General features: G+C 48.2%; 1 protein-coding gene across 3 annotated transcripts in view; it reads right to left on the reverse strand.

Annotated features, from left to right (window-relative positions):
• Positions 1–26437, reverse strand: part of Rgs6 (regulator of G protein signaling 6) — a 570177-nt gene that overhangs the window by 10369 nt on the left and 533371 nt on the right. For 2 of the 3 annotated variants that reach the window (XM_076848119.2, XM_076848116.2), the window contains exons 16-17: positions 15494–15583; positions 11665–11718 (exon numbers count right to left, since the gene is read on the reverse strand). In XM_076848119.2, coding sequence (XP_076704234.2) covers positions 11665–11718; positions 15494–15583 — 144 coding nt within the window. The remainder of the gene's footprint in view (positions 1–11664; positions 11719–15493; positions 15584–26437) is intronic. The other variant, XM_076848117.2, reaches the window with a different exon arrangement.

Consider the following 26437-nt stretch of genomic DNA (forward strand, 5'->3'; position numbering starts at 1 on the left):
TGTAATGAGTGGCTTAAAAAAATAGAAACCTCTGTTTATCTGGCAGAGTGAGCAACTGGACTTAGTGAGATTAGATTGCCCAGGGTGGCTCCAGGCAGGCAGGCAGCTGAGAGGTGAGCGTTCAGAGGGCTGCAGCTGGAAAACTGCATTTTATGCTTTTATCATGGATAGAACCATTCATGATCTGTGTCTGGAAGCAGAAGGCTTCACAGAGTCCTGAACCTAACTAGGAGGCCAAATACCAGTTCCTGGCAAGCAACATATGTAACATTTTACCCGTGGTTCTTCTGTTTTCCAGGTTGATAGGATCTACAGCTCCCAAGGCTACTTGAGACATGCTTAGGGGCCATGAGAAATCAGTCATAGGACAGAAGCTGGCCTGCTGGGCACCAGTGTCCCCCTATTCCTGAGCAGAGCAGAGAAACTAGCTCTCGGAGTCAACCGTAAACTGGGACAGTGATAGTAGCTCTCATATATTGAGTAGTTGCCACGTCAATCATTGTAATAAATGCACTTTGAACATATTGTCATAATGAGATACCCACTTGCCCATCCTCAACTGCAAAAAATGAATACAGTGATACCCACCTCGCAGAGTGTTGTTGGAAATTGAACAAGGTGGCAAGTGAAGAGCTAAGCTTGGATTGCAAATGACATCATAATGATGAAAATGAGACTAAGAGCCACACTTGTTGAGCACATACATTGCAAAGTCTGCTAAGCGTGTTATGTAATTTTTCCCCACATCATCATTTGCTCTATGTCCCTTTTGTGGATGAGGAAATTAAGGCTTTGAGGAGCTGCTCATGTCATACAACTAAGAGGTAGAGCTGGAGTAGAACCAGCCAAGGGCTAGGGATATAGTTCAGGGACTGGGTTTGATCCCCAGCACCATCAAAAAGAGGAAAAAAAAAAAGAAACCATAAGTCCAGCAAGACATGGTCTAATACTGTGAGCTCCCAAAAGGTGATAGCACTGTCATCCTTTAGTGCTGGCATCTACTCCATGCAGTAGGCGTGTGAGCGACTTGTCCCCAGGGTCTTATACCATATCAGGTGGACAAGTAGGGATTCCACTGGGGCTGCCTGCTTCTAACTTAGCTCACTTGTCTGCATTTCTGTGGGCATGAAAGGGACAATGTTCTCAGGAGGCAAAGCAAGCAGGTCAGTTTTAGCAGTGGAGGTGCTGCAGTTGGGGGGTATATTGTAGCCACATTTTTGACTTTTGATTCGAGCTCAGTCACAACCCAGCTCCTTTCTTTTTGGTGACACAAACTGCAGGTAACTGGCGACAGTCAGGGTAAGGAACAATCTAGGTGGCTTAGGGCAGCTACCCATGAGAGTGGCCCATTCAGGGGTGTCTCAAAAACACCCTCCTGCTGGAACAAGATGCCCTCACTGTCGGTCACCTCTTTCATCCCTGGGGAACATGGACATGATCAGAACTCTGACACCAAACCTGGACAAAGCTGCTGGGGGGCAGATGGGGAGCTCTGGTGGCCATCACCCAACTCACACTCCTTCTTGGTGGTCTGCATGATGTCCTATAGACCTAGGAATTATTCAGGAAAGCTATGATTGAGGAGAGTAAATAATGGGGTCTAAAGCCATATCATTACCAAGGAGGCCTCCACCAACCACAGGACTGTTGGATCCTGATCCACACAGGCTGCTGGTTGATTCCTTTCTATAGTAGAGAGATGGAAGCCCTGGAAACTTCCAGCGTCATCCAGGGTAAAATCCACCTACAACTTGTGCTGGAGATCATAAGGTTGGGTTGAGTTTTGTATTGGATGCTTCGTCTTCATTTCTCCACTTAATCTGCTCTGATGGTAAGGCCGGGTGCCCTGTCCTTGCTTGACAGTCTGTCTGTTCCCATTAGGCATGGGGGGCTCCATGCACCATGCTCTTGGTGCAAAAGAGAAAGGTCAGAGGCATGGTGTATGATGCTTCTGCAGCCCTGCAGATAAGTACAGGTGTCCCCTGTATCTCCTTCTCCCCCTTTTTAGACCTAGGCACTAACTGCATCTGACAGGGCTTTAAAGGAATGTCTGAGAGAACACAGTAACCATCAACTCTGACGGGGCTTTCTTTAGTTTTTAAAAATGTCTTATTAAAACTTTGCTGACTTTACCAAGATCGCCATGTTTAATAAGAGGCCTCGACGAATTTGAAAGCAAAAGATGAAGAGAGAAAAAAGCCATACGCTGTAATCACCATAATTATACAATCCTGCTATGAGCTGAAAGCAGTCCTGGTGAAGCCTGAGAGAGGCGGGAGTGTCATCTGCGATCAAGTTGGTTCCTAGGACAGCTGGAAAGAATATGACATGACAGCCCTTACTTCCCGTCCCTGGAGTTGGGTTGAAGATGAGTCCCCAAGGCAGGGTCCGGGAGGAGCAGAGGCCAGGGAGGGCAAGTCCTCTTTTGGCTGAGGCCTCCGGGGCAGGTTCTGTTCCTGGCCAGGCTTAGGTGGCTGACATGTCAGCCTGTCCACCTGGAATCTGCAAGTGGCATGGGGTAAAAGGCAAACGACTTTGGTCATCTTGGTGCTTTCAACAGAATCACCTTCTGGATGGGAACTGAAACAGGTCAGGCGTCCTCTGACCAGCACCAGGGTACCCCATGAACATGGCCACTGCAGGCTGAGGTCAGTCTCCCTGTGCCAATGGATGCCTGTGTCCTTTATTTGCTGACCTCCTTTTAGGCATGCAGAGCAGAGAGCCCTGATGCCCAGGGCTCAGCTGCTGCAGCAGCAAATGGTTTTTAAAAAGAGAGAGAGAGAGAGAGAGAGAGAGAGAGAGGGGCAAGGATGACATGTGAAGGGCAGTAATTCCACTTCTTGACAGTTTCCCCTGCTTCTGGTGTGACATCATTTGGTTTTGCTCCCTGAAGGCAGAGTCTCATCTGAATCCTCTGGGTGCCCCTCCTCCAGTCTCAGCCAACTCCCTCCCTAGAATCCACTCTCCTTTTCCATACCTTCTAAACTGCTGAACACAATATTTAATGCAGCATAGAATTCCAGTCTGAAGAGATAATGGAATCCAGAGCCGAAACCCGCTTGACAATATCTTTGACCACTCAGCTTCTAAATGTTAGGCCGGGGACCTTTCTGCTCCGTGGGGTGGCATATTCCACTGCTATGAGGGTAGCAATGGCCAGGGCAGTTGCTACCGTGAGAACATTCTTTAGTACAGTGACTTTCCTCGTATCATCTACACATTTGTTAGAATTTTGCCCCCTGGAACAATCCAGAAGTGTCTGCTCACTCTGAAAGACAAATGCAAACAGACCTCAGGGGGGCATTCGGCCTGCTTGGGGGGCCAGACATCTCTGTCTCTTCCAGTCTCTCGTAACTTGGCTTCCTCAGTCCCTTTACTCACTCCAGTAATTCACTTCCGTATTTTTGCAGTTTATTAAAATCCTGGGTAAAAAGGGATGTGGGGGCTTAAACCAAGGTTCCACATAGCTTAGATTAGGGCAGAGCAGGGGAACTCTCTTCTCTTCTTTGACTATTCTGCTTTCGTTATCATAGACTAAATTGCTTTTTTTTTTTTTTTTTAAAGTGGCCTCATCCTGCTTTGGCTTATATTAAGCTTGTAGTCCACTACAACCCCCTGATTTTTTAACTTGGATTACAGTGAAGGCTTACATCCTATAATTGTAAAGTTGAATTATTTCTAAGCATCAATTTCATCTGGTTAAATTTTACCTGGCTGTTTTTGACCCATCGTTCCAGCTGAAAGAGATACTTTTCAAAAATAATCTCATTATCTACCTCATGAGCAATACCTTCGGGGCATGGATCTTGGAATAGGCTTGGTATATTTGTATTTCTATCCAAGTCATCAAAAGAGGATGTTGGAGAAGGCGGGACCATGGCTGTAGGCCCCTGTGGTCCACTATCAGAGATCACCTTTCTAGTTGACACGAATTGATTAATTCACCCTCTCCCAACCATTGAGCACTGTTCATATTCATCCAATATTCTTCTTTAACTGTATATAGGCAAAGGCAGGACGGTAGAGGTGGGCAGCTGGTGACATTATTTTCAATCTTATTGCACTGATGATAGGCCACAAACATATTTTCTGGAGTAGGGATACGATTATAGGGTGACCATCCTATAATAAGCCAGGCATGGGAGCTTTGGAGAGTTCCTGCCCAAATATGACTCCAACAGGGCCCATTTCCATTTGGCACAGAGTCCGAGTGGTTAGGGAGTGTGCAGAACCACAGCTAGGAGGGCCCTGACATTGCCAGGGTAGCTGCATACCCCCACCCTCCTCCCCTCTTCCCATCCATTAGGAGCCATGAGCAAGCCCCCTTTCTCTCATTAGCCTTCTGGGAAGCATCTCAGAGCTGAAATCCCACTGTGCCTCAGAGCAGCATCTTACCAATCATATCTACCTAAGGACACGGACCCTGTCCTCCTTCTAGAATGTTGTCTTTCCTGACTCCCCCTGAACCAGGGAGACTCATTAGCTGACTTAACAAAAGGAGGCACTCTGGCTGTTTTCACTGGGGGCTCATTTGGGGGAACTTCACAGGGGTCTTTGACTTGCAGGTCCTTTGACCTTGACCTCTCTGACTTCCCTTTCAGCGCTCCAGTTTGGGCAACAGGCAGAGTTGGGTCTCATTAGCCGTGTTGTCCCCTTCCTAGGACCTGCGATTGCACAGCAGCCTGGCTCCCATCTGTGGGAGTCTTTCCCTCACGCCTCTTATTGTAGGACTGAGGTGGATTCTGTCCTCTGTCCTCTGCAGAGATGGCTGTCCTGTTTCCAAGTGGTCCGCCTTGCCTGCTGTTAATCCTGCATTCACCTTCACCCTCTGCCTTGTCCCTGGCCAGATGGGAGCCCACGCGTTTCTGTGTGACTGCCCGGGGACTGGTACCAGGGAGGCTGCAGGCTGAAATCCCATAACCCCGCTGGCCACTTCTAAAGGGAGAGCTCCTTCTAGAAGGATGTCTTTCCTGAGTGGTGTTGGGGAGGAGGCAATGGATAGCAAAGGTCTGCGGGTCACCTCCCGAAATAGATCCCCACCTGGCACGCGCACACACAGTTTGCCCCCAGCTTGCCTCGCGGGGAGACTGGCAGGATACGCGATTTGGATCTGAATCAGCGGCTGTAAATACACAGCTGTGCCCTTCTGCCTCAGAGGAGTTTGATTTTCACTTGACTGCTTGGCACATTGGGGTCCAGGGAAGGCAGGAGAGGGCCCCGGGTGGGGGACGAGGCAGGGCCAGCAGGGGGAGGCAGCGGGCAGCTGCTCCCCGCAGAGCCTGCGCGTGGAGTGGGGCTGGATCGCCACTGGGTTTTTCTCTGGGTGGACTCTTGAAGGGAAGGGTATTTCTGGCTGCTTTGGGAAGACAGGCTGAGCCATCCACTGCAACAGCTGGGGGTTCCTCCTTCCAAGAGGAATGGCAGGGTCTGGAGCTGGTCTCCCCTCAATGACAACCAGACTCTGATCTTTTCTGATAAATAAAAATCTCACCCCTCCCACGCCCTGCCGTGGAGAATCACTTCACCACGGGGTTCTACCAGCCACGCCAATTCTGTCATTTTACATTTTAGAGTTCATTTATGAAAATATAGACTTCTATGTCTTCCTCTCTCAGCTACAAAACTAAAATAGTAAATATGTTTGTCCAAACCTCACCTGCAACCAGGACACAGAGAGAGGGATAGAGACCCGGGGAGCCTCCGCCGAGCACTGACCACAATGAGCACTGTCCCTCATAACCTTTCGTCATCTCTAATGCAGGACAGTGACAGGCTGGCCTAGGGTTCTCTGGGGGAAGCGGCTAGGGTGGTAGCAGGTGAGCAGCAGCAACACCGAGGTTCCCAAAGCTCTCATTTCATTCCTTCCCTTCCTCATAGGACCCCCAGGCCCCATGATGCGTGGGGTGATTCTGTAGAAGCCACCTTGGGGCCTGACCCTCAGCCCAGCTGACAAAAATCCCCTTCTGCTACACAGCAGTGAGCATCCAGACCACAGGGGTGGGGACCAGAACTGGCAATTGATAGGGCGGTGTCACTTATCCTGTTTTCTGTGCCCCTCCCTGTCCTCTGGCTATTTTCACCTGCCCGGTGGGTCCTGTCCTGGAGGGCAGGTAGCCTATGGCACCTGGTTCTCCTGCGGGTGCTTGTCGAGGTCTGTAAATAGAACCAGTTCTCTTCTGCCCATGGTTCCTTTCCCAGGCTCAAAGCCTGGCAGACGTTTCCGAATCAGGTAGCTAACTGGGCAGGAAGGCAGCTTCTCTCCCGTTCTTAAGGGAGGATTCATTCAACTCAGAAATCCCAAGGCAGAGAGAAGCACCGACCTGCAGATCACCCCGGGAAGAAGGGACTATAGAATTTATCTAATCCACATCATTATACAGAGAAAAAAAAGCACGTTTCAGAGAGGGCTAGTCCTCTGCCTGAGGCTACCCAGTTAGCCAGCAGACACGCTGCCTGGGGGCTGCTTCCTGAATTTTACCACGGGGGTCCACCTCCATCTCTAGCCAGGACTAGGGCTTCATTGCAGCTGGCTGGATGGGAGAGGTTGGCATTAATATCTGAGATCCCTAAGGGGTTATTTGGCATCAAAATCAACCCTGTGTAAAATTTTTAGCCATTTTTCCCTTGCTGCTGAAAAAGAATTTTTTTTCAACTGAGGTCAAAGCCTCTGAGGGCTCCGCTGCATCTAGGTATTCAAAAACATTCCGCCAGGGCTTTCTGGCCCGATCCCCCGTTCCCCACGACATCCTGAGGAGGAGGGGAAAACAACCCCTGGGGAAGGAGCCACAGCTGGGTTCATGGCCCTGTTGCCTGCCCCCTCCCTCCCCTGCCAGGCGCCCCAGACTTCTGCTTCTGGTCAACACCCAGCCTGGAGCTGGAAGTCTCTTCCTGCAGAGCTGCCTGGGGTGGGTGGGTGAGCTCTTGACCCTGGGCTCTCAGTACCTGTCCCTTGGCTTTAGGCTGGAAGGGAGGGGAGAGAGGGGAGGAGAAGCAGCTGGCTCTCAGAGCTTCCTGTCCCCATCTGATTTTCCTGCTGCTCCCTTGGCAGGCAGGACAGAGATGCCACTGGTCACGTGCTGAGGCTGCCTTAGCTTATGGCCCTGGCTGCTGCACTTCCAAGGAGCATCTTGGCGAAGATGAACCTCCATGTTCTGCCAGGAGGTGGACAGACACCTGGTTCTCATCGCCTCTCTTCTCCACGGCCCACAGTATATGCTCAGGCACCAGCAATTCTGTTTCCCACCTTTGCATCCCAACAGGGCAGCTGGGGTTTCAAGTGAGCATCGAGACAGAGGTGTCCAGGGAGGCCGATGCAGCCATTACTCAGGTTGCCATTTCTCTTAACTGCCATCCCACTCTGGCTTCTTCCATGGGACGGTGCCCAAGGGGCAGAGGACTTTATCTGGCTTTTCCTCCCCAGCTGGGAGTCTTCCCCAGATGGCGTCAGCCATCCAAGGAGGGAAAATCACATTGCTGCTACTGTGGCTTGGCGAAGGGCCCTTTGCTTCCTCTTGCCCTCCTCCCAAGCATTTCCCTGGTCCTGTCTCCAGAGTTAGGCCCTAGAGAAGCCCCAGCATATAGCCTGGGGTTGACCCTGTAGAATCTAGAAGCTTTTCAGTTCTGGTTTTCCATGTCCCCAATGTCATCCGTCAACCACAAACCAGGAAGATGGCAAAGACTGGCAGGCTGGTTGGTACTGACCGAGCAGAGGGACTGGGCCTTCATTTGAAAAGTACACCCTGTCCAGTCGGTGATGCCTACGGAAGAACCTGAGCTCAAGGCAGCTCACAATGGCTCGCCAGCTGTTTACTGCTGGGGTTTTCATATTTCATAGCACTGGAAAAGGAAACTTCCCAGTAAGCAGGATAAAGGAGAGACAGGCTCTGGTTAATGAAGAGATCCAGCTCAACCTGACTGTAGCCATCTTGGTTGTGACCACCATCTTGCATGCATGTCTGGTAAACTCTAACACACATTCTAATCCCTACAGGATAAACAAAGTTGTTAAGATAGTCAGCCAAGCATTTTGTGCTGGCCAGTGACGTTTGGACTGTTTCTTAACTGATATTTGACATGTTAATAGTTTTTGAGAAAGCCCAGGTACATTCCAGTGGATCAAAGCCACCATTGTCTAGCTTAGTATATAAACCCTTTTCTCCTGCCCTTGGGTGTGGGATATGGGTCACCCAAGACACTGTCCATAAATACCTAATAAATTGCACTCTGTACGATCCTAGATTTATCCAACTCTTTCTTTGATTTTCTGACACCTTCTGTCTTTGGTGGTCAGTTCTCCTATACTAGGTTTTCCCCAAAGAGGTTCAGTTGGCCTGAGGCTATGTCTGGGTGCTACCTAGAGCAGTTACTATGTATTACAGCTCTTTCTGAAATATGACAAGGGTCACCACGTACAGTGGTGTGTGTAATTCCTGTACAAGGACAGCTGAAGGTCAAGTAGGGGCTGAAACCCAGCCTGTGTTTTGCTTGGTCAGCTGGGTACCAATGGGATTGGAGTCCTGTTTTCTGTTTCAATAAAAGTATACTATGGGCTAGTTGCACTTTGCCATAGACTTTCAGTCATTTGATTCTGAACCTGGGCCTTTACCATCAAAAAAAAGCAGGGCTTTAAGCAGGCTCTATGGTTCTAGTCTGCCAAATGATGCAAATTTTGGCACAGTGTTCTCAGACATTTTCTTGGCATATTCAAGTCCTGGATGACTTAGAATGAAATTTCTATGGGAAGGAGTCACTCCCATAGCACTGTCTCTACTGGGGAGGGCCAGACCCCTTCTGCATCCAAAGTAGCATAGCCCTAAAAGTTTCAATGAAACACTCAGACTACTTCTTAGGATCTCATATAATAGGGACACATCCACAGATGAACCCTCCATGTCATGGTACACTTTGAGACTTGGAAAGGACAATTTGTTCTTTCAGTTTTTCTCTTTTACCAAGAAAAGAAGGGGTATTGGCGGGTTCAGGGGTGGGGGAGTCATAGATCCAGATTTAGTCTTGACTAACTGATTGAGCTGTCTAACCACCTGGATCAACACCTTCCCCCCCACACCACCATTAATTAGTCCTAAATGAGTCAGCCTCGTTCCTTGACCTGTGAGCTGCCTAGCTTCACTCTGCCTCTGTCCAATTATTAGCCCTACGATGTAGATGGTCTTCTTAAACATCTTTCCTGGCACATGGGAATGGCATTAGCTAGCCCTTCATTTAGTTTGACAGCTCGCAGATGAAACATTTGTGCAAATTGTCTTTTAGAGGAATTGAACACATTATATATAGCATATTCAGAGAATGCCTATCAAATTGCAAGGCACCTAGTTGGTTGGTTATATTGGATTAGACACTGGGGCAGTTGAAATCAAATTCTTAAGTTCCAGCCTTGAGTTGTATGAGAGATGACAATGTCCTACAGCCATGGGCCACATCCCCATACTTAGCTGTGTCTGTGGGGTTGCAGTGTTACCCCAAGAACATGGAAGTCTCCCTCCACCACTAGAACCCCATAATATGAATACACCACTCATTATGGTCTCCTGTTCATAGAAGAGAAGCAGGGAATTAAGGACTTTTATCATATAAATGCCCCAAATCTCAGAAGCTTAGGGTATTTTTCTTCTCCAACCCACCCTGACAACATCTGTGCTTCTCAGACGCTTGGAGGGAGGCTGGTGCTTTCTTGTTCTGCTTTGTTAACAGACCTTGGAGAACCACCCAGCCAACACCACCTCTGGGCTGAAGGAACATCAATCAACGCTCCTCATTAGGACTTCATGGAGGCCATTCTTGCCTTTTCTGATACCCACTTCTCAGAAAAAGTAGTCTAAAGATGTTTGTGCACCTCGTCCAAGTACCAGGACTCCTCTCTTGACCTCAGCCCACACAGTCAACCTGAAAAGCGCGGCTTTCCTGTCCAGAAACGTCCTGCTTTTCCTCTCCACAATGTACCTGAGAGTCCATGGAGCCCACAGTACATGCTCAGCTTGTCAACTACAGCCCTGGACATGCTCCAGATTCTGCAGCCAGGCTTCAAAAGAGACAGGCAGGTACCCACTACTTTCTATCAAGCCATTGTGGGGCAGAGAAGTCCCATAGACTTTGCCTTGACGGCTGTTGTACCTTCTTGGTGTGGGAGGCCACATGGCCTTGGAAAACCCATCCATGAGGACAGATAAGGGACCAGCAGACCTTGCATTCTGCATGTTCTGATTTCTCATGAGGAAAGACCACAGAGAGGGAAAGACCAAAGAAGAGAAGGGATGAGCACCCATATTTTAATTACCGTCTACCAGAATTATTGTGCGTCTATATCTATTATAGTGAATTCAAAATAAGGTTTAAATGCGGTTCAAAGGCATACAGCTATGACAGGCAAATGAGTAGGTTGCTTTCAACCTGGGATTCTTAGAATCTAAGTTAAAAGGATGAAATAAGGATACTAATCATATACAGTAGTCATGTTTTACAAGGACTTTCCTCTTAGAGGTGGGGAAAACAAGACAAATTAGCTTCAGTGGGTTTCCACTCTTTGGGAAGGGAAATGTGGCTGGTCCCATGTGCAGAATCCCCGCTCCCTGACTGGCCATTTTTTTTTTTCTAGTTTGATGTTAATGGTGCATTCTGGGTACCATGAACTCGGTGGCTTGTTTTTGATGAGTTAGAGAATGAGCAGGATTGAGTACTTCCTGTTCACCAAGTCCTGTGCACACATCCTGCCCAACATGGAAAGGGGAGATGGGTCTGCACTGTTCAACAGACCATGGTATAGAATCCCCACCATACAACACAGCAAGACCCTTCATCGACTCTTCTCATCTGTTACCATGGGTTCTCTGCTGGGGCGCTGTGTGGATCTCCACCTAAGCTGGATGTGCATAAAGGAAGGCCACTTTTCTACAGGCAGTGAACCTCTAGCCTGTTTTTACTTACTGTCAGAATCAGGGCCTGGGGAGCTTCACAGGGCCTTTCCCTGGAAGACTACCAGGGACAATGCAGGGACTTGGCTACTGCCCTCCTCTCCTAGTCACGCTATGCAAATGAGGTTGACAGGGGGCTGCAAGGGATACCAGAACTCATGCAGAGGCCACTAAGACACACATCAGCTAGATCACATTGCCAGAACCCATGCAGCATGGCCACTGTCCGCACAAGCGAAAGCCACCTACACAGCAACATCAGCTTGCGACCCACACCAGCGAGACTGTCAGAGTTCACAGAGGGAAATTTGGATATATTTTTTTTTTTTTGAAATGTGTGATGGTTCTGAGCCAATTTGTTTCACAGATCGTTCGATGGCCTTCTCCCTGGGCTGCTGCAGAAGATGCACAAACCGCGCAGTCCCAAGAGGAGTGGGGCCCTTCCTCCTCAAAGCCCTGAACAGCAATCACACACCCAGGCTGAGGCTGGGCGGTCGGCTGTGCACCTTCTGCAGAGGGAGCTGCCTGCTCTTTCACAAATCCATCCCTGGAAGAGAAGCTGCAGACACTCGCGAAAGAAAAGGGGTGAACTGAGGGGAAAGCATTGGAGTCCCTCCCACCCCAAGACGACGACAACCAAGAAAAGACAAAAAAAAAAAAAAAAAAAAAAAAAAAGTTAAAAAAACCAAAATCAAAACCAGAAGAACGCTGAGGGAAGAAAACCCACTCCACTTACCACACTGCGAGTGAACTTTTCTAGGGAAGTTCTACGACCTTGCTCACTTTCTGGCTTTAGGGGAGGAAAAAAAAAAAAGGTAGGGAGAAAATACAGAAAAAAAAACAAAAAAAAAGTCTTTACACGTGGTTTCCAAACAGCAGCAGCCACAGCTAAAGAACAAAAACCAAAGCCAAATGGGGCGAAAAACGGGAAAAGAGAAGCAGCCAAAGCTGTTGGCAGAGTCGATGGGAGAGACAGGAAAGAAGCCTAGGAGCAACCATGCTGCCTCCTTGCAGCAGTGGGGAGAGGGGAGTTTGCTTCCCCAGGAGACTGAAATCCTGCTGTGGGACTGGGACCAGGATCCCAGGGACCTGGGGCCCTGGCTTGGCACAGAGTGGCAGTTGCTCCTCTTGAGCCTCTTGCTCACTGCTTCCCCTGGCCACTCCCATGAGCAGGAGCCTTGGGTGCTTGTGGCCAGGAGGCTGGGGCTCCAAGTGGTGACACAGAGCAGACTAGCTCCGAGGGCTGGGGAGGAGTGTGTGTGGGGGGGGTGCTGAGGGCAGGTCAAGAAGCAGGTGAAATCATCAACTCGTCTGTGAGTCTGGGTCAGGATCGTTCTCTCTCTCTTGCGATTTTTCTGATCAAAGAAAAGCTGGCTAACTTCAGTGACATCCTAATGACCCTCCTGCTCATCCTTAGAACAGCAGGGTTTATTCATGTCCTTAGCATTTTCAAAGGGCCTGGGACCTCAGAAGACAATACCATAAGGAGTGTCCTGGACAGAAAATGCTCTCTGTGTACCCAGGCAGGCGATGCTTCCAAGGTACACTCTCCAAGTGCTACTGGAGGCAGGGACCTCCCTGGGGAACTCTTAGCTGAAGTTCCCAGGAAAGGGGCAAGAGAAGCCAGAGCCTGTGAACATTCTCCCGAGCCTCGCTGCTCTCTACTACAGGAGGAGAGGTGTGGGGTGTGCCTGACTCTCTCCCCAGGTTTCCTACCTGGGAAGAGTAAAATTCCACCCCAAATACCTGCTGGTTTATGCTAGAGCCCGGTTCCAGGGTCCTGAGCCCAAGGCTGGGAAATGCAGACCGTACACACTCTTCAGTGGACACGCACTACACCCAGCACATAACTGAAACCAGGGAGCTGAGGAAGCAGGCAGTGGGTGCCTGTGGGTGTGCAGGAGGTACTGAAAGCAGAGTGTGGGTGTGCGGGCCAAGGCAGCCACCTGTCAGGGTGAATAGAGTCGCAGGGCTTCCTTGGCAGCTGTGCCCTGCCTGCTCAGCCAGTGGCCGGAAGACAGATATGAGGTTGAAGAAAGAAAGGAAAAAAAGAAAGAAAGAAAAAAAAAACCCACAAGTGACATGCCATCAGAGTTGGACTGGGCTTTCTTCTCCTACGAGGAACTGAAGGACCCATGCCTGGCTCTGGGAACCATACCAGGACTCTACTCTGGGGATGGCATAGCTCAGCTTTACTACCAAGGGTAGCCCAGGGGACACACATTGAGCTCAAGTCAGCTGATCTGTATTATGTACCTATCGTTCTGTGCCCTGGCCACCGAGTTGTTACAGAGGGCAGATGATGGCCTGACTTCCTTGGTTCCTCTGCCTTGAACAAACACCCCTGAGCTAGCCTGGAACCCCAGCATCACGGGTACTTGATTGTCCTGGAGTAGCCCTCAAAACCCCATTCACCTGCCCCTACTCCCACCCCTTAGGAACCTGGTTCTTCAGAGTAACTCCCCTTTTTAATTTTTTTTCCCAGATATCAGAAAAGAGGAAGAACTAGGGAAGAAGGATCAAGAGGCAGTGCCTCCAGACTCCAACAGGGTTACTCTCAGCAGAAACATGAGGCCAATGTGTACCCTGCCTTGGCTGGAAGTGGTGACTCTCACATACCTAGTATGACCTGAAGGTTAATATCACACCGTGAGCCCACCTTTGAAACCAGAAGGTCCTCTAGGCCTACTTGAAGGTGCCGAGTTACAAATCAGATCCATGTCTGGAGGCTCCCAGGAAGAAAGGGAAGGAAAGGTAGGTTTTGTCTCTGTTTCAGGAAACTCCTCCTCAATGTTTGGAAGGGCATTGGCATCTGTAAGGGCTTTCTGCTTTAAGAATATCCCTAATTCAAGGGCTGGGAGGGCAATAGTGATGAACTTTTAGTGTCCCATTTCTTGGGAAGGCTGTTAGTCTCTTCCCGACTGCTGGTGCCTTCCCGGAGTTTTCCTCGGGAAGGGAGGATCTGCAAGCTCAGGCAGAAGGCTCACTTCCTGTTTTAGGCACATTCTCCCTTTGTGATTGCACCTGCAGGGAGATGGGACTGCCTCTGACTTCTCCCCTAGGTGTACATACAGACCCCACGGGTCAAATTGCTAGAGAGTTTTAGAATGTCCCCAAGTTGTGATCCGTTTAGGTGACTTGGGTCTCAACAAATAAGAAAAACTTACTTTGACCTTCTCCCAGGAGATCTGGGCTTGAGATACCAAAAGTCTCCATAACCATTCTCTTTCAGTTCTTAAACAAATGGTCATGTGTGTGGTGTCAGCCCCCTCCAGCAGAGCCCCTTCACTGACGTCCTTCAGCACCGGAGGAAGCAAAAGGCCAGGTTTTGCATTTAGTGACATGGCGGGGGGGGGGGGGGGTTTCTGACATTCTGGACATTCTGGAAGTCCTGTTCTCTTTCTCAGGCTATCAGGGCTCTTCGGAGAATCACGGAGGGTTAGGAGAGCTGGATATAAATGCTCCCCTAGACTCTGGAGTTGTGTGGTACCAACCGGATACACAGAGAGGATCTTGGCACATGAGGTTGATGGAACACAGAGAGGGGGTGTGTGACTGAAGGCAGCCTGACAGTCTGTGGATGGACAGCCACACAGGTGGGGACTGGGGTTGAGGATGGGAGGGGGCAAGACAGAGATGCATGTGCTCCTATGTGACATGGCATGGAAATTTGGGACTTGGTGCGAGTCGAGCCACACTTAACCATGCATGGGCCTTAGCTCAGAGCTGGAAAGCCCAGATGGTGGGCAGGTATTCTAGAATCATGAGCCCTGTCTCTTGCCTCCCCTTTCCCAGCCCTGTTCCCCTCCTTGCTCTTCCTTTCTTCTTCCCAGAAACCCAACTGAGTTCATCCCTGCTGTCGCCCTGACCCCCTGCATGCTGAGGGTGCCTGGGTTGGCCCCCAGATCCATGCCTCCAGGGGCCACAGGGCGCCATGACTTCACCTAGGTGGAACAGGAGGAAGGGGCTGGGATGCAGTTACTTTTTGGTTGAAAGAACAGGGAAACACTGTAGGGCAGGTGAGGGCAAAGAAGGGCGTGTAGAGGAGGCACCAACACCCAGGATGACATCAGATGCCAGGTGGCCTCCCCTAAACTGACCAGGTTTTCTGCTCATGGGGGGGCTGCCCCAATCCCTGCCTCACACTCACCTCTAGGCCAGTCAGAGAGGGAAAGTCTGTGGGGAGGGAGCTGGACTTTGCAGTAAAGGGCTCTCTTTGATGTTGTAAGGGATTTTCTGGGGTCACTGTCATCCAGGCATTCCGTGCTGAGCTCCTGTGGCATTGGTATTTGGGCATACTTCCCTCCTTGTGGGCAAACCATGCAGAGAGAGAGAGATGATGGGGACAGGGAGGAGGGATGCTACATCCTGGAGCTTGGACAGGGGCTGGGGTGGTGACAATCCTAACTGTTTTCCATTAAAGGGGAGCAGATAGAGAAGAGAAGGAAGGAAAGAAAAAATAAATAAAAACCCAAGGGATGATATTCTCATTTCACACCAGCAGCAAGCAGCAGGCAAGAGTCGATAGTGCTCAGGCAGGGCAAGCCTGTCCTTCCCAGAGATACCTTCTTCCTGGCCAGCAGCATGTCCTGGTAAGCATTGGACCGGAGGAAGCGGGCATAACTGTCACTTTTCATCAGCTTGTAGATATGCTCCTGGGGGAGGGGGGAGGCAGGAAGACACAAGAAAGAACAGTCAATCAACACTAAAAGCAAATTATAACCCAACTGATCACTTGTTTAGGGCAAGAAACTAAGGAACCTAGGTATGTTTGACAAACCTAAGGAAACTTTGTAACGCTTCCTCCCCTTCTACACACCTACTTAAAAGCACCCGAAATAAGTAAATATAAGTAACAAATAAATTCGTGAGTTACATTTTTCTCTTAGAGCAAGAGATCCTTAAGGATCATGTCCCAAAGGATCTGTAGTGGAGTCTGGGTGTCATGTTGTGGTGTGTAATGATTAAAACCACAGGCACAGCAAGAAGAGGAAATAAACTATAGATACACCCAACAGGCTTGAAAGAACTGCAAAAGGAGTGAAAAAGCCAAGCCCCAGGTTATATACTATATGGCCTCAAATAGAATTTGTCTTAAAATGACAAATTATAGAAATCAAGACTAGATTAATGGTTGTAAGAGGGGAAGGGAAGAAAGAGTGGTCATAGAAGGCGACAGGAGGGATCTTTGTTGTTGATGGGTGGCTCTCACATCTTATACATGGGATAATGTTGTGCAGAATTAAACGCACACATGGATCTATAAGTACAAGTGAAACTGGGGAATCTAAATAATGTCAGAGAATTGCGGCCAGGTCAGTGTCATGGCTATGCAAGAAGTCTTCATGGGGGAACTGGATAAATGGTACATCTCTACATTGTTTCTCACAAGTGCATGTGTGTCTCTAGATAAAAATAAATAAAATAAATAAAAATGTGTGTCTCTAAATTAAAAGTTTAATTAAAATAAATGCCTCCCCCAGGCAATGATGCAATTGGGTAAGTTTGTACATATTATGGCCACTATTTTGCCCTGGAAGGGAGCTCTTGGCAACCAGAACTCGGGTCATGTGGGCTCATATTCCAGGCCTGAGGGTGGTATCCAGGAGGAGCAGGTGGGGAGGCATGGTACTTCTCCTAGGCTCCTAGAGACATCTACATTCTGGCCTTGGCAGTAAATTTGACCTGTCCTCCCACTAAATCCTATAGGTGCCTGGTTCTTGCTGGAAGATTTATTCTCGTAAAGGACAGGAAAACCCTGGCCCTTGAAAACAGAGAACTTGTTGGTAGGAAAAAAAGGATTATTTATCCATGGAAAGGGAATTTAGTTCGGCTGCACAGGAAAACTGGATTGTCCCACGAGAGGACCTGTTAGGAGGAAGGGTGGGCCTCCTCTAGGGAGGGTGCGATTGTTAGCAGTAGGCCTAGTAGAAGAAGCATCTCTCCCATGGTGCTCACTGTTCAGCCGGTGAGGTTGGGCAAAGGACCCGGTGCTCAGGAGGAATGCAGAACTGGTGAGTGAGGAGTGAGGGGCCCATCTGAGAGGCAGGACTGGAGATGAGGGACCTCTTCCTTGGCTCTTCTTCCCAGAGGAGGGTATAGAAGGAAAAGGCTAAGATCTTCCACCAGTGTTCTCAAAGGTTTGGCTGGAGGAAGCTGGAGCCATGGTAAGGTCTCTCTTCACCGCTCAAAAGAAAGTAAAAAGGATAATAGCCAAGATATGGAGTGGACTTCGGCTGATCTATCAGGGGCTGAGTGGAGAAAGGAACTGTGGCATCTGTACAGATGTGTATTTATATTCTGTTATAAACATTTAACAGAATACTATTCAGTCTTAAAAGAGAAGGAAATCTTGTCATGCACCATAACATGAATGAACTAGAGTGCATCAAGTGAAGGAAGCCAGGCACAGGAAGACAAATATGTCAAGAGCGCACTTATCTGTGCATCCAAAGCAATCAAAGTCACAAAACAGAGAGTAGGACAGTGGTTGCCAAGGCTGATGGGGGTCATGAGGATTGGGGGAAATTTGGTCAAAGGATACAGCATTTCTGCTTGACAGGAGGAATAGGTTGAAGGCATCTAATGCACATCACGATAACTATAGTTCTTAACAACATACTGTATATTGATTTTTAAGCATTCTTAGCAAAAAAAAAAAAAGCATTTGAGGCAATACATATATTAAATAGCTTGATCTACCTGTATACACGTATGTGTACACACATGCCCTGTCCATACCATAGATATATTGTATTTTTTTTCTACTTAAAAATTAAACTCAAAGTGAAAGCAGAAAGCAAGCAATGTCTTGGTCCCATGAGGGGCCCTCGGCACCCCATCTTTAATTGGATCCCAAAGAGTCCCATCTAGGACCAGCTTCATTGTTCTGAAGATGCTCCCATATTTTCAAAAGCAGAGTGGTGACCCCACCCATGAGAACAGACTCACTACAAGGAATCAAGTGGAATTACACACTGGCTTGGTTCGGAGACCACTTCGATGGTCCTGAGAAGTTCTGCTTTGGTAAGTGTGAACATTCTGCAAGGTACATTTTTTCTGAAAATTCATACAACAACCCAGTCCCTTCTAGTTTAAGTTCCTTGAGGGTGGGGACAGTATGTTTTTCTCTCCATAGGGGTGTCGTGTCCAGCATAGTTTCAAGCATTCATTGAATTTACATGGAGCTATGCTTTGGATGTAGTTCGGCTGTGTTTCCCCATCATCCCCGGCATGGTACATTCAGAGGCAGTGAAACCTTTAAAAGGTGAGTCCTAGTGGGAGACAGTTAGATCCTTGGGGGAAGAGGGAATCACCCTCAGAAAGAATTAATACAGTTCTTGCAGGATGCCAGTTAATAATTCCCATGAGAGAGAACTGTTATAAAAAGAACCAGCCTGGCCCCGCATCTCTCTTGCTGCCTGATTCATAATGGGATCTCTCCCTCTCCACACATACTCCCACCCTGATGCCATCTACCACATGCAGCCGGGGACCCCTCACTCGAGGCACAAGAGACAGAGCTCTTGATCTTGGACTTTAACCTCCCAAACTGTGAACAAGATAAGTCTTTTTATCAAGCACCCAGCCTCCGTTATTTTGTTATGGTTATGGAAAATGCAGGAATATACATTTCTTGGTTCACTGAAATGCTTATTGTGCTTGCTGTGGCTTATGATTGGGTCACATTCCTGCTCTCCGTATGGAAGGAGATGCAGGCTGTACTCTGCTCTAAGGAGCATCCTTGGCTCCCCCGCACCCCGTCCCTGACAGGCTCAAAGTCCTGACTGAGGGGCGTCATTGGTCTTTGTTGTTTTTTTAAATTGTTGTAACTTTTAAATCTTAGGTACAAATGTTAACTCAGAGTTAAATGACTCATTGTCTCTTTCTTGTGTCAGGCATCGCTTCTGTCTGGCTGACAGAGCCAGGTGGCTCCTGAGTCATCTGGAAAGGCCTGTCCTAACATTTGGACCCTCTCCAAACTCCTCTTCAAAACAATGGGTGCTTGCTCCTTGTTCTGTCCTCTCAGAGGGATCTGAATCCCCAGTACATCTCACAATACCCCTCTGACTCCCCAAGGGGAGTAAGGAAACCTCTCCTGGCCTGACCCTTCTTGCCTTGAAAACATATTTCACTCCTGATACAGCTAATTCCTATAGCCTCACTGTGGGCAGGAAGAGTCGGGTCCCCTAAAAGAAAGACCTTGTTTATTGAAATAAAGTAGGATAAAGCAAAATGCCTGAACATTTCAACACAGCAACGTTCAGCAAATATTTAGTGAGCATCTACTAGGTGCCAGGCACTGAGATTACAGTCTGAACAAGACAAACAGGACTGTTGTCACATCGCCACATTCTGCAGGCCAAGCAGACTTGGCACAGTGGTGCACACAGCCAATTGGACCTAAGGGCTGCAAAGAAGAACAAGTACAGGTGCAGGAATGGATGTAACTAGGGACCGTCAACACTGTCAGAGGCAGGGAATGGCGGTGGATCAACCAGAAAACTCCTTTTCCAGAGAGGAAGATCTGAGCACAGCAGAGCAATATGTCTCCCAATTCTCTGGGAACTGGGAGAGAAAGGTCTGGTGGTGCAGCTTTACAGTTTGAGCAATCGGAGCAGGAAGGATAACATAAGGACATAAGGAGGGAAGAGCAGTGGGGAGTGGGGTCCCCACTCCAGGGTGGGTTGGTGGAGTCCAAGGAGCAGTTTGAGTCACTGTCACCTACTCTATGTCATATGGCTGACTCCGAAGGCAGCTACCAAGGCAAGGATGGTGTGTGGAGAAAGCAGGAAGTAAGAGCCCCATCTTTTGGAGGGTGGGTACCATGAGTTGGTCTCATCCCACCAACCCCATTGCCAGCCCTTCAAAACCATGAGTCCGCATTCACCCTCAAAGGAACAAAACCAAAGCAATAAGAGCAGATCCGAGCGAGGCTCAGGTCCGACAGAAGCAGAACCTGAGAAGCTCAGCAGATCACCCATGCCCCCTGCAGGGACTGGGACTCCAGCCTCCCTTTCCCACAGCCTAGGGATTCCTGACTCTCCTCTGTCCAGCTCCTCCTCCCCCAAGCAAAGAATCGCAGCCTTTGATGTCCCCAGTTATGGAACTGTGTTCCTTCCTCCTTGCCAGCTTTGTCTAGGAAACACAAAGACAGTAAACAAGGGGGTGGGTGAGCAGAGAGCTGAGATTTTTCTGGGAATGAGAATTAAGATCAGACTCAGGGTCTTTGGCCATTTCCCAAATGCAATGAGTCGATCACTGCCAGGGACAGCAAGTGTACAAAGCTCTTGGCAGTGACCTCTACTGATTTATGAGGGGTTCTGGTTTGTTTCCCTGTTCTGCAGACAACCAGTCTTAAGGGAAATGTATACCCAGAATCTGCAAAAGGGCTCAGAGAGGCACTGGCAAGACCAGCCACACCCCTGCTGCAGGCAATGCCTAAGGGGCTAGAGAAAAAGAAGTTTTCTCTTTTCTTCTTCTGTTTTTTCTTGTCTTCTTTTGCCTTCCTCTTCCCTTCCTTCTTTCCTTTCCCCACACCTTTCTCGGTCTGCCCCTACTTTGAGATGATCCAGTTTGACTATAAATAAGCAAAGGTACCAGAGGTCACACCTGCTTCTGGACCCGTGGACAGACTGCCCCTCTAGGAAGGGGAGTGTGGTTCTCCATATGTTGAGACACCAGTGCTGTAAGGCTCTAAATCACACCAAATGCCTTAGCCACACTTAGTGGTGGGAGGGAATCACACCCCTGTACCGGGTGACAGTCGCAGTTCAGGGATGCTACCCTGATGAGATACACCACCTCCATTTTCCCTTTTTGGGATGAGCTGCTCCGATAATGGGGTGCCCTGCTTGCCTGCGATGCTACAGCAGAGGGAAAACCCAGTGGGATCCGTAGGGTCTGGGATGCACGTGGGAGCTGGCGTGAGCGAGGGGTACACGCTGTCTCGACACCGCACCTGCTACCAATCAATATTTTGCTGGAAGAGTCCTCATTTGGAAATCTCCTTTCTTTTTAGACAAAACACAGCGACTCTCACAAGAGGTGGGGAAGGTAACCGCACAAATGCACAGGGCCCCGGGGCCACAAGCACACGGGTGCAGCTGAGCCGGTGAAAGGACCCTTAGGTCCTCCCCTTTGCAGGATCCTAGAACAGCCAAGATCTCCTTCCTCGGCTTTAGAACACGCGCTCCCCTCCCCACACCCCCAGCAGGGAACCACTCAGCCAGAGCAGTGCATGGCAGCTGAGAGCCCTTCTTGTGATTTTCAAGTGTCCTATTTTTCTTTTTGCAGGTGCCTTTGTCTCATGGTTGCCGTCCATCCCTAAGCTTCCCAGAATAGCATCCAGATTGGGGGCCATCGGGTGCCTCATAGTCAGTGGAAAGGGAGCGAGGGACAGATGTGATGTGCTATGCTATGCTGTGTGGGGTGACAGGGAAGGACCCGGGATGGAAGTCAAAGGCTTGAATTCTGGTCCCCACTTGGCCCTTTCTGGCTCTGTCAATTGTGCCTCAAGTGCAGAAATGTAAGTGGAAGCATTACGAAAACCATGGTGGCTGCCAGGCCATAATAATCACCTCATGCGTGGCTGTCCTTGTGAGAGATGGCACGTGGCTGGTCAGAGGGGTGGAAGATGGCAGAGAAAGGGAGAAAGGGCAAGCAGAGAGATGCAGGGAGCAAAGTCACATGACTTTAGCTGTCGGTGCCGCTCACCCTGACGCAGGGCATGGGGTCAACAGCCCCCTTGTGCAGGAGGGATGCTGAGATGACGTGCTCACGGCAAGCACAGAGCAGCATTTGAACCCAGAGCTCCGATCCATCCCACTCTGGTGTGCTGCTGTTCCTTGTCCTTGACTTGGCTTCCAAAAGGAGTCAGTGTCTCCTGGCTGGGACAAACTAAGCCCTTTAGGTGTGGCTGTGGGATGCGAGTTCTAACTCTGAGTCACCCCAGTGGTAGCTGCAGCTGCTGCTCCCAAACAGTATTTAGGAACCATTCACGACCACCACTATTATGGAGAAGACGGCAGGGGTGTTCAGCTCGCTCTGGTTTCTCCCCTCACAGCGGGCCACTCACAACTTGCCCTCCACACCCAAAGGAAGCTGTGAACAGCCTTTGGAAACCAGGTGCCAACCTGGCAAAACATGGAGGACCCATGGCCCTGGGGGAGCCACGGGGAGCCAGCCTGTGTCCTTGTCTTCAACCAGAGGTCACTGGACCTTAGGCAGGTTTAGCTGAAGTCAGGGAAAATCAAATTCTGTTTCAACCTGGATCTGGAAGGACAGAGGACTGTGCGGTGGGAAGAACTTGAAATGGGTCATAAATCAATCCCTGCTTAGAAGAGGAAACAGAAAAGACACCACAGCAACACGGGCATCTGCATAAGGTCATTGTTCCTCATGGATGTAGCTTTGGATGACCATTTTAGGATCCTGTGGATCTTAAATGAAAAGAGCCTATTTGGATTTCCTTGGTCTCCTAAGCAGGACGTGGGGGCCCCTCTTCTACGTAAGGCATCATTCAAGATCAAGAGACACTGTAAGAATAAAAGATGTTTTACCTTTACCCTGTAAAACATCATGCAGATGCCCTCAATTTAACTGGCTGAAGGGCAGGCTGTATTTTCATGTTGTTCAATCCCTGCGCTCAGATAAGACTAAGTTAGAAGACAGCTTCGCGCAGTGCCTCTTACCTACCCAAATACCATGGGCTTTAACTTAGAAATTTGTTTTCTTTTTCCCTTTCGATATCATGGGATTTGGTGCAAGAAATCTTTGCTAGAAAGTAGCAAGAAAGACCTTTTGGAGTTAAATTCTCTGATTGCCCCTCTCTAGGAACTACTACTTGCAGAAGCCGATCACAAACAACTGATTTGTTCTCTTCAAAAATGCATCGCTCCTGCTGCTGTTCATCTCCCTAAAATAAAACCACCCACAGAATCAAATGAGTAACTCCTGCAGCAAGTGGGGCTGTGCGTTCTTTACTGAAGTATGTCTGCATGGGAGTCTACCAGGAAATGCCCTCCGAGAGAGGATTAATACCAGGAAACTTGGTGCAATCTTGTGATGCTTGCGTACAATGCTACCACCTTTTCCACCGGAGCCAAGATGAATCATCTGCCTGGCTGGGAAGACTTCTACTTCTGAGCCATCCAGGGCAAACATCAAATCCCCTGGGCTTTGGCTTTCAAACAAAGCAAATGTTAGAAATCTTTCATTCCTTAATCAAGCTGCTTTTAAACATCTAAGTTAGATAATAATAGAAACTTTTGGCCAGAGGCTTCTTGGTGGGTGTAGATGGGATGGTGTCTTAGCTCTTTTATCACCCATATCTCATCCTGGCCTTGAGCTTGCCATTTGATCATTCCATGAATTGATGCCGACTGCGTAGAATTCTGGAAACTTTGATTGAGGGATGATTGAGAGAAGAGACCAACCTAGGCATCTGTGTATTTCCAGAACCTAGAACATCTGGTACTTAGCAGGTATGCCTATTATTGCTGAACTGGCATATTTAGAAATTCAATTTAACTTAGCATTTATTGTTCACCTACTATACGAACACCTCAGGAATCTTCAAAGTTTAAAGCTAAGGGACAAATTGCTCCTTCTCCCACCCCTCTAATTTTAAATGATAGGCATATCTAAGAGTGTTAAAATTCTAGATTGTTAAGAAATTGTTTTAAAGAGTCTCAACCTGAAACAGAGCATTACCTTAGGGTTGCAGGGACTTACAAAGGGTAAAGAAGAACATATTTTTGCTTCTATCAAATGACTTTCAAATCTTGAGATCTTGAAGGCCCAGATACTCCAAGTAGAGAGCAGGTTAGGAAAGGAGACAAGCTTGGACAACCAGCAAAACTAGGTGGGAACCTACAGGGACCCAAGCCAAGGGGTAGAGTTGGTCTTCCCCATTTAGTTGTCAATTCATTGGAAGGACAGGCGTCTAATACAATCTAATTTTAGCGATCCAATTTGTTTTCTTTGTAAAGAATGATGTGCTCTTAGACAAGTTCTGTCCAATGGCCAAAATGATCCAAGTCTCCTGTTTCCTGAGTGATTCCTTCAGAATACAACTTCATGCCCCATAGGCCAAGGTCTCCCAAATCACATGGGAGAAAGGATGTTCATGAGACGGTTGGGTGGGCAGATGAACAAAGAATGGAAAGGACCCGGGGACACAGTCTTTGGAATAGCCTTGGATTCTCTGAAACTTTTAAAACTGAAGCCAAACAGGCACGGTGCCAGTTACCTGACTTTTGCTTCCCATCTGGAGTCTGTGGAGACTTTGGAAAGAGACAAATGTCCTCAGAGGAAACTCAGGTCCTCAATAATTCCTTTGGTTTCATTCTCCCCTCCAGCAAAGCTTTAGACTCTAAGTTCTAAGGTTCAGATCTCTCCCCTGGCCCTTGCTCGTTGCTTACCACCCTCTGATTCTCCCTCTGGGGGCCTTCCACTCTTCCCTACTATCTTCAAGATGAGAAAGCTCAAGTTCCTTAGGTGGATACTCTAGGACCCACCAACATTTTTTTCCCCTGTAGGACCAGACTTCTACTTGAGAGAATTTTTTTTTTTTTTTTGATCTTAACTTGGAAGAGAGATCCTGGGGACTACAAAAGCCATTAATTTTTTAAGTTTGCATTTACAAATATTTATTACTTTTTGCTTTTTAAAAGAACTCTCAGGGTTATTAGCTCGTCTGATTTCTCCAAAATCTTAGTGTGCTGCAGAGAAGACGTCTTCATTTGACAGATGAGGAAACTAAGGTACCAAAGCTTGAGATGCTTGCCCGAGACCACCTTGCAAGAAGGTGATGGTGTAGGTCCTCCCATGTCTTATGTTTGAGAACAGAGAATTCAATTCCTAGAATAAAGAACTGATTCCTTTAAAAAAAAAAAAATCATGGCCCATTTCTTCCCCTTCCCCTCACAAGGCTAAATCTATGAAATTGGAACAACACAGCTAACAGCTGACGGCTCTGGTCACAGCCCACAGACCTTTATGGAAGATTTGGTCTTGGACCAAATTTTCAAAAAAGCCAAACAGATCAGCAAAACACAAGTGCAAATGCTGGGCCCATGCTGACAGGGTATATTGCGAAATATTTCCACAAGAAGCAAACACAGGCAATTAACCTTGCTATAACAATGCATGTGGTCAAATAAAAAATGAAATCCTCAGAGAGAAGCCACACCCACCCCCAGTTCCCACTTCCAGCGAATACATAATCTCCTTGGGCCTCCTCACAGGCTACTGACTGCCAACACAGGGCACATGTTCTTGCTTCTGTGGGTTTTGCAACCACTGTGGAGGGCATGTGAGGTAGGCACTCACAGCTCTTGATCTCAAAGGGGAAGTCAAAGGGCTTAGGTGTCACGGTCCCCTCTTAGCAGATGGACAAACTGAAGGAAGAAAGAGTAGAGGACTTAAATTAGAAACAGCAGAGGGCAGAAACAGGACCAGGGCCTATATTCTGACTCTGGGCCCTCTTCTAGGGATCAGAGTTCCTCCAGGTCTCAGGGGACACCAAGCCCTCAGCACTAACAATCTGGGGACAGTGTGATCAGAGCTATAGATTCTTGGGAGTGAGCTGGGAGACATGAGGGAAGGACCTTGTTGGTCAAGGGCTACTTGACCAACCTTAGCTGGAAACTTCTCATCTACACCTGCTCCCCCAGGCCCCGCAATCAGTGCTGACCAGGAAGGCGGTGTGGCTGGCTGACTTCTCTATACCTTTCGATCCCAGGCGGAAACATCCTCGAGATTGCTATGTTTCTGTGACTACACCCAAACCAAGGCTTCTCTGACCTCCCTCCTCGGAGAAACTTGGCAACTGACCATTCCCAGCCTGCTTTCCTGTACCTGTCTGGGTTTCTGAGAGCATTTCATTCATGATCTGTTGATTGAAATAGTTGGAAAAAACATTAAAAGAAGTTTCTTTGTTAAAAAAAAAAAAGGAATGGAATTTCATTGTCCACAAATAAAGTTGTATGGGTCACACAATCACCCTTGTTCATTTTTGTTGTTTATATTATCACATGGTAGCTGCTTTTGTCTGGCAGGATTGAATATTGTCACATTGACCCTATGGCCCACACAGCCTAAAGATTTATTCTATCTCCTTCCAGAATGTTTCATTCCCTAACTGCCCCTGGTTTAATGTAAAAGGTAGAATTATCTTATTTGCATAATTACCCTGTAATGGACTAAATATTTGTCCTTCAAAATTCATCCTGTTGAAAGCCAAATGCCAAGATCTTGTAGGTGGGGCCTTTGGAAGGTAATGAGGTTTAGATAAGGTCCTAAGGGTGGGGCCCCATGATGGGATTAGTGTTCTTGTAAAAGGAGAGAGACCAGGGTTCTTTCTCTTTACTACCATTAATAGGACACAGCAAGAAGGTGGGCTTCTGCAATATAGGAAGAGGACCCTTATCAGGAAACAAATCTGCTGGAAACTTCATCTTGGATTTCCCAGGCTTGAGAATAGTGATAAGTAAATGTTTCCTGTT

The sequence above is a fragment of the Callospermophilus lateralis genome, chromosome 3, assembly GCF_048772815.1.
Source record: "Callospermophilus lateralis isolate mCalLat2 chromosome 3, mCalLat2.hap1, whole genome shotgun sequence".
In the NCBI taxonomy this organism is placed as follows: Eukaryota; Metazoa; Chordata; class Mammalia; order Rodentia; family Sciuridae; genus Callospermophilus; species Callospermophilus lateralis.